Source organism: Eurytemora carolleeae, unplaced genomic scaffold (genome assembly GCF_000591075.1).
Source record: "Eurytemora carolleeae unplaced genomic scaffold, Eaff_2.0 scaffold2630, whole genome shotgun sequence".
Classification (NCBI taxonomy): domain Eukaryota; kingdom Metazoa; phylum Arthropoda; class Copepoda; order Calanoida; family Temoridae; genus Eurytemora; species Eurytemora carolleeae.
In genome coordinates this window covers 1-9,178 of record NW_019398808.1, presented here as the reverse complement: position 1 = coordinate 9,178, position 9,178 = coordinate 1, and the positions used below count along the sequence as shown (strand labels likewise).

The following is a 9,178-nucleotide window of genomic DNA, read 5'->3' as shown; positions in this document are numbered from 1 at the left end:
TTGACACCCATATAGACATACTTTGAAAAAAAAATAAAAAAATCAATTGTATAACCGGTTTTTCGGCCACAAATAGCCAGTTTGCGATGGTCAGTTTTAGTTTTACCGAAAAATGCTTTTAGTAATTGTTGCTTAAAAGCAAAAAACACTGTAGTATTTACTACTTGATTTGTGTTTCATTAAAATGCTTCAACCTTAATATATACATATATACTAAGCTTATCTTCTATTTCAGTTGAACATTTCCTCTTTGTATACATTGTAAAACAAAAACAAACAAAAATTCGCGGATTTCTTAATAAAAAATTTCGTGGATTTTCAAAATTTTCGAAAATCCAATTTTGTTAAAGGCAAATTCTTCAAAATTTGATCATGTCCATAAACCTTCCCTGGGGTCAAGTGAGGTCCCCCACAAAATTTGGGCCCAATCGGTTCAGCCGTTTTGACGTTTAGGGACACAAACAGACAGACAAGCAAATTATATATATAGATATGTTTATAGGATGGTTCTGATACCAATGAACTGACCGGGTTGGCGAAGGGAGGTCAACAGCTTAAAAGACTTAAGGCCAACTTTGGTAAGAACACTTTTTCACTTGCCAGATCCCGAATTTAAAGAATTTAAACCGCGTCGCTAAATCACCAAAAACCGGTTCCAATTTTTTTGAGATCTAGATATTTATTATCTCCGTATCGAGATTATATTAATTGTACAAAATTGTTTACATGTATTAGATAAAACTATTTTACGATAATATCGTGTACATACATTTTTAAATTAATTAAGAAGAAATCAAATGGTTTACGGATACTTTTTATAGTTTTTTCTTGCCAAAATTGATAATACATTTATATTCAAGTATTGATAAGGCAGCCATTCAAGAGAAAAAACAAACTACATTATTTATGAAAGGATAGCATATTTGTATGCAATAAGACTGAGCGATATTACAAACACAGTTTGTGTAATCGCATATTAGTAAGTGCTAAACATAACTTTGTGCATGTTTTCAAACTACATGCACGGGGGCTAGTTTTTCTTTTTTAAATTAAAGAGAAATTATGTTAGCTCATTACTTTTAAATTAGAGAGTGATTATGTTTGCTCGTTATCATTGAGGCTGCATAATAAAAGGAACGGTATGATTAAGAAATGTACTAACGAGGAACATTGATGGTTCCTCGTTAATAATAACAAGGACAGTCAAAAGAGACAAGACTTCAATTTTGAGCCGGCTCTAATCTCGAAACACTGAATACAATTTAAAGTGGAAACGATCATTTTTGAACTGCGTCTTTTATTTGACTTGCGGCTCAAATTCTTTAAATTCGGCCTCAGGTTGAAAGTCTTAAATCAGTGAAAAGTATCCATTTCTTACACAGTTGCGTCTGGCCAATGAGAAAGGCATTTGATAAATTTTAACAACCAATTAGAGCCCTTACCCCGATCGGTACAAAGATTTTTTTATATTGGAGTTCTTATTCGTTGAATTCAAAGGAATACCACAAATGTCAGCACTTCATGACCTAAGATGAAATGAAGGATCAATCTGCGACGTAGGTTTATCCATGGATAGGCTAGGCCAGTAAGGCACAAAAGAATCACCCTTTTATCATTAAGGACATTAACCAACTTTTTAGAAAGTGTGTCAGTAAGCCAATCTTAATTTAATGATTTAGACTACGATTAAATACAACCAAAAATTGTCGCACCTGTTGGTGCCTGAAAACCCCCTTGTAACCTGATAACGCCTTTAATTCCCTCCCCCTCCCTCCTGTATACGCCTCTGGTATTATTATAACTTCTTAAATGTGTGGATACCCTGTAAAATGCTCTCGAACCCAAAATCAAAAGCTGTAACAAATCTTTAATCTTTAATGATTTCGATTTTCAACAAAATAATTTTTAAATGTTCAGGAAAGGCTATAAGTCTACTGGTTGAGCTTGCCAGTCTTCAAACCTCGTTTATTACTCTAGATGTGGTCATCAAAACCACAAATAGGTCATTCACCTACTTATATTCTTTTTATTTGTTTCATTTGTTTCATTTGTTTCATTCGTTTCATTCGTTTCATTTGTTTCATTGGTTTCATTGGTTTCATTTGTTTTATTGGTTTCATTTGTTTTATTCTTTCCGTTTGTTTCATTTGTTTCATTGGTTTCATTGGTTTTATTGGTTTATTCTTTCCATTTGTTTCATTCGTTTCATTTGTTTCATTCGTTTCATTCGTTTCATTCGTTTCATTCGTTTCATTCGTTTCATTCGTTTAATCACTTGTTTCATTGGTTTCATTGGTTAGATAAGATAATATAAGATAAAGTTTATTGCTAAAATAAATGTATCTGTNGGAAAATAGCTCTTGGCTGTTTTGATTATTTTTTCCACCTAATGTTAGTAATAATAACAAAATATTTCAATTAAATAGATTTAAGGAGAACGATTAGAGATCAGGGTGCGAATTTATCATATGCAAAATAGTTTATACATTAATTCGAATTGGTTTCATTGGTTTATTCTTTCCATTTGTTTCATTCGTTTCATTTGTTTCATTTGTTTCATTGGTTTCATTGGTTTCATTTGTTTCATTCGTTTCATTCGTTTCATTCGTTTCATTTGTTTCATTTTATTTGTTTTATTCGTTTTATTCTTTTCATTTGTTTCATTCGTTTCATTTGTTTCATTCGTTTCATTCATTTCATCCGTTTCATTCGTTTCATTTGTTTTATACTTTCAATTTGTTTCGATCGTTTCATTTAATTGCATAGGTTTCATTTGTGTTAATGAGTTTAAATTTTTTATTTTTTTAATTAGGCGTGTGAATGCTATTGAGCATGTTATTATTCCTAAGATAGAGAGAACTCTTGCTTACATCATCTCAGAGTTAGGTAAGTTTAATTTGTTGATTTGGTATTGAGTATTTTGAATTTGAAGTATTCGATGTGTTCATAGTCTCAAATATAAAAAAAAAAGAATTCATTATTAATTTATTCTTTTGCTGGTGTGTTAATTTATCCATTCATTGTGAATTCATCTTTTAAAATTACTATAATATTTATCTGTACATTTTTTTTGTGGTTTTGAGACTTGGAATCTGATTTCTGATTTGATTTGTTTAAAGTAAAGGGAATGTTCTTGTAACTTTAAACTACCCTCTATTTTAAGAGGAGCATGCTCAATTCACAACGATACTCTGGAGGATAAATTCGTTTATATCTTGAAAAGGGTTAAATTCCGAAAATTATTACTTTGTTTTCGTGCAGTCAATTTTGTGGAGAAATCAGTTTTCAAAATTACAAACATGGATATCTAATTCATTCTTGATCTGGAAAAGCGTTCAATGGTACAGTTGTGAATCGTACATGCCTATAGATAAATATAATTATATCTACAGACCTTATAAGTTGGGATAACCATTATTTGATTTATACAATATAAATTGATCAGATGAACTTGAGCGTGAAGAATTCTACCGCTTGAAGAAGGTTCAAGACAAGAAGAAGAAAATCAAGGCCGAAAGGGAAGCCCTAACCGCCTCCAGGAAAGCCCAAGGTAATTTAGTTTTAAATATCACCGCTAGAGGTAGTTACTGCTTTGGGTAATTTAGTACAAAATTTCATCGCTAGAGGCAGTTAATGCTATTGGCTAATTTAGCTTAAAACTGCTATCGCTAGAGGTAGTAACTACTATGGCCAAATTTTGTTCAAAATTCCATCGCAATGCTATGAGTAATTAGAAAATAGAGGAATGAATGTTTTTATTTCTTAGATTGTATTTAACTTCTTGTCAAAAAATCTAAACTAAGTCAATTTAATAAACAAATATTTTTGATTGCCAAAATAGTTTTTAAATATTATTCGATACCCATTACTTACCTGAGTGCATGGGTTATTCTGAATAATGTTAAATGATGATAACAATTAAATACTCCTGATTGGTATTTAATATTTATCATTATTTAACATTATTCAGAATAAAATTGTGCATTAGGTTCATAAGTAAAGAAATTTTAATATAAATAATAAAAAATGATATATTCAGGTCTTGACCAAGGGGATGGTGGCGGTGACATATTTGAAGAGGAACATGATGAAGATCTGCTTTTCTAGATTATATTCCCGGATTTATATTCAACTATTTCATGGATTATCTCATATTTATTTCGAGGATTTTTAGAAGCTTTTGTTATTTGAAACTTTGTGCTTTTAAGAAACCATGTTGATTTTTCTTAAATTTAAAATATTGAATTTGGCAACATGTTGCATATTGCTATTGTGATGTATTTGATTTTATATTAAATTATTGAAATAAAAAATTGTGTTTTTAAGTTTCTCAATTCATGGGACAGCCTAATATCAGAGGAATGGTTTAATCGAAATCATTGAAAAGCTGGAATTTTTTTCAATTAGAAAATAAACGACTATTTGCCAGAAAAAGTTATAATTCTATTTTTCCTCAAAATATTTTGAAAATTCTAATCGCCCACACTCGGTAGAGTGTGGGCGATATTTGTGGACCAGATTCAAATCTCTAAAACTTAAAACTGACCAAAAAAGTTTCAACCAAATTAAATTTTTAAGGATGTTCCTTTTTTCCGGGCTGAGCAAGCATCACTTTGGACCATTTTATACTGATAAACATAGAAGAAAATCTGGAAATTTTTTAATTCAAAGTTATTTTACTTTCATTATTGTGCAATTCTATTCCTAAATTTTTAATGCACAGCACAATACATACTTTTTTCAATATAATTAATAATTAATTATTGACTTAAAATTTTGTGTTGATAAATAGGCAAATGACTATTTAAAGTGGGTGGTAATTCCACATTTTTTTAGTTTATGTTTGGACTTCATAGACACTAGACTGTTTTTTCACGGATTTTAATTTAATTCTGATTTATGCACTTTTGAGCTTTGCGTGGAACCCGAGCTATTAATTTAATCCAGATATGTTTTGAAACATTGTTTTTGTTTAAGTCCTATATTGATTTGGTTTGTACAGGGTGACCCACAAAGGATGAGACTTCAGAGACGACTGTCTGTTTCCTTATATTCACGATTCTAGGCATTTTTTTCTATCATCTTCAAATCATTATTAACTAGGACATAAAAAGACAATATTAATTAGGGCAGAAAATGTTATTTAACTTTAAAACCGTAATATCTTAAGAGTTTCAGGTCGTCTTTACAGTCTCATCCTTTGTGGGTAACCCTGTTAATCTATTATTTAAACAAACTTTACCCTTCCTTAGTTTAGAGTGTACCACCATTTTAGTAAATTATAAAATACACTGCAATGTCCTAGTAAGTAGAAAGAGATTGAACACACCCTTGGGAGTCGTAGGAGAAGGAGACTGCTTTAAAGGGTGTATTAAAGGGACTGTTAACAGTAATTTGAAATGAACCTCAACTTATAGAGTTTCAATCCAGATTCACAGCGGTTAAACCTTTATTTGATAAACAGTGAGAAAGATATCGGTTTTATAATTTTTATAAGAGACAGATTCCATCAATTTCCTTCCTGGTCGTTGCTGCAGAAATCACTGTTTTCTGTATAGGAAAAGCTGGATCTGACCTAGGCGGTGATTTGAAAAATTCAAAAAGAATTAGTCTTCAGACTTAGATGCAATTAAGATGATCTACAAAAGTTGACCCAGACCTCAGAGACGACTGTACGGAATTTATATTGTATGTTTCCTTATATCCATGAATTCCTGCAGCTGTAGTGCTTAGGATCCATTTAATTTCAATAAGGATCCGGATCCAGGTCTTGAACAATTCTTTAAGATTATTGAATTTTTTTATGCTAAAACTTGATGAACCATTCAGAGATCAGGAACCTTTTAAATCTCTCTTTTTTCATATTTAGGTTGGGAGGAAAAATTGTTTTTGCGGATCCAAATCCCGTGCAGGAAGCCAAGATCTTTCGGATCCAACTAATCCGGATCCTAAGCACTGCTTTTGTGGGTAACCCTGTATGTTGGGTATGGGACAAATTTATCATTGAGTTTTATTTATATTTATTTAAACTAGGCTTTAATCGCGCCCATCTTTTATTTTAATTGTGAACATGTTCTCTACGTATACATTATAAAACAAAAAATTTCGCGGATTTTATAAAAAAAATCGCGGATTTTAAAAATTTTAAAGAAACAAATTTTTTATGAGGCAAATTATTGAAAATTCGATCATCCATAAACCTTCCCTGGGGTCACGCAAGATTCCACAAAAAATTGGGCCCGATTGGTTCAGCCGTTTTGACGTTTATTGAATACAACCAAACAGACAGACATGCAAAGTATATACTTAAATAAAAGTCGTTTTTCATCCCTTGTGGTGTTTGAGAATAGTTTTGTTTGCTTCCAGGTGTTCTAGGTATGTTTTAACACTTAAATGCCATTAATGATAAAAATTAAGTGTTTCATGCAAGACGAAAGTTTGAAACTAATTTAATTGTAGTAACTCTTGTTTCTTCTGCTAAAAAGTTTGCATAATTAAACAACAAGTTCTCAAAGTCTCCAAAGAGAAACTAAAAATCTTAAAATGTTAAAACAATGTTAAAATCTAGTTTAAATTTAAACAATTCTAAGATTTACGGGGTGTCCCAATGAAAGTTACTATAGAGTAGAGTATACAGGGTGTCCCTGGTCCCATGAAACATGACTACAGAGAATTTCTAACAATTTTTAAAGAAATATTTTTTTGATTTAGAAATATCAGCTTTTTTTCTCCGGAAAAATTGAAAGCACAAAAAAAGGCAGACCACATTTTTATAGGTTAATTAATTATAGGTTAATTAATTGGTTAATTAATTGGTTAATTAATTAGTTAATTAGTATCTTTTCATCGTTTGAAGAGTTGTGCAACGTATTTTAAAAGGCTTGAATCAGTTCAGCCGAAACAAGACAAGCTAAATATAAACAGACTTAAAATTTGGACCCGATCAGTTCAGCCGTTTAGCGTTTATCGGATACAAACAAACACCGTTACACTAAACCCTTCTTTTAATATGTAAATAGACTAAAATTGTGGGCCGGATCGGTTCAGCCGTTTTGACGTGTATTGGAGACAAAAACATATGCCAATTATATTCAAAGAAAAAACATCATGCTGGACACCCTGTTATTCTGCAGAAATTGTTGAAAGTGTTTAAAGTGTGTTAACGCACTGTTACAACAATTCTTCTTTTTGGTATTTTCTTGAAAAAGCTTAATTTCAGCAAAAACCAAACCGTTTGTTTTAACTTCGTGATATGCGTATTGTAATATATGATGCAATCTTATTAGGATGAGTTTCAAAGGCATAATATCCTCAGTCATTTTTTCGGACCGCCATTGTTTTGCATTTGTATATTTTCTTCCTTTGAAGGTAGCCAAGTTGGAAAACTTTGTTAAATTAATTAACTATTTTTTTTTCTGGAAAATTTCCAGATTTGATATTTCCTTTAGTATAGGACTGAACATGGTTCTTGGTTTTTTGTAACCGTTGTTCATAATTTTTTAAAAAGGCCTTAAGATTTTTCAGAGTCTAGGTGAATTGAGAGATATATAGATAGTAACCCTTGTACCGGGCCGTTGTGTTTTCAGAGTCTAGGTGATTTGAGAGATATATAGATAGCAACCCTTGTACCGGGCCGTTGTGTTTTCCAAACCGACCCGGTGCGTCCCGTTCATAAATAATTTTTTAATTAACGATTGTCCAAGATTTTGACTGCTTGATATTTAGGTTATCAATTATGGTTAACAGTTTATGATAGTTGATCGTCAACAATGGTCGATAGTTAATGATGTCAACCATGGTTGATAGTTAATGATGTCAACCATGGTTGATAGTTAATAATAGTTGATCGTCAACAATGGTTGATAGTTAATGATAGTTGATCGCCAACAATGGTTGATAGTTAATGCTAGTTGATCGTAAACGATTGAATTGAATAAGTAAGATTAACTTTTTGCATTTTTTTTCAATAATATTTTAGCACACATTCGTATCATTTACTGATAGCGCCGATTGAAGGATTCATAACTCTAATTGGCTAATGAGATAGAAAGAAAGATATATGTTACCGCACTATTTATATTGGTTTAGCATGACTGAATGACTGAACCCTGATTGGATCAGGCGCTAATGGACTCAGCATACTGGTGTGGAGAAAAGGTAGTTTTTTCATCTCAACCATATTTGTTCATTTTGTATTATATTGTTTCTTGAAGATTTTTTTTATATAATTCCTTAATTTTAACAGCAAACGACAGTAATTTACCATATCGATGTCCAGCACTAGTTTGCAGATATAAGAAAGGAGAAAATCAAATAGAGTTAAGTTCAAGAAACCTTTTTGTTTAATTAAATATCAACTCAGAAATAACTTTCGGGAAATATGATATAATTCAATATAATTCATGAGGGCGCGCACATTCTTTAAGTATTTTCACAATGAGAACAATATTCCGACGAAAAGTATGAAGTAACCACCACAAATTCTCTAACGTATCTATCCAGGCACAACTCGTCCGCTATCAGAGTCAACCAGAGGACACAACCGAACTGGCTCTAAATGCCACACAGGAACACAAGCGTAGCTATCCAACAAGCTATAAGTTCAACCAGGATACAACCCACCTGGCTCTTATTGCCACACAGGGACACACGCATACCTATCCAACAAGCTAATAGTTCAGTGCTTTAAATTCGACACAGGCACACAAGACTAGCTATCCAACAAGCTATATATTTATCCCAAATGATGGGGACCATCCAACGCTCTAAATACCACACAGGGACAAAAGTGTAGCTTTCCAACTAGCTATTAATCCAGGCTCTAAATGCCACACAGGGACACACGTGTAGCTATCCAACAAGCTAGTAATCCAGGCTCTAAATGCCACACAGGGACACAAGCATATCTGTCCAACAAGCTAATAGTTCAGTGCTCTAAATGACGCACAGGGACACAAGCCTAGCTACCAAACAAGCTATATGTTGATCCCTAATGATGTGAACGATCCAACTCTTTAAATTCCACACAGGGATACAAGCCTATCTGTTAAACGAGCTATATATATTGATCCCAAATGATGGGGACGATCCGATGCTCTTAATGCCACACAGGGACACAAGCATAGCTATCAAACAAGCTATTAGTTTAGTGCTTTAAATGCAACACAGGGACACAAGC

General features: G+C 32.2%; 1 protein-coding gene across 1 annotated transcript; it reads left to right on the top strand.

The window, feature by feature from the left end:
- Window positions 1–502: 502 nt before the first annotated feature.
- On the top strand, window positions 503–4,325 carry LOC111717647 (V-type proton ATPase subunit D; the record flags this gene model as incomplete). The annotated part of the gene is given in 5 exon segments (XM_023493142.1): window positions 503–578; window positions 1,918–2,002; window positions 2,813–2,886; window positions 3,446–3,550; window positions 4,040–4,325. Coding segments are annotated over 5 exon segments (408 nt in total), but the record flags the coding sequence as incomplete, so codon positions are not given.
- Between the last annotated feature and the right edge of the window lie 4,853 nt (window positions 4,326–9,178).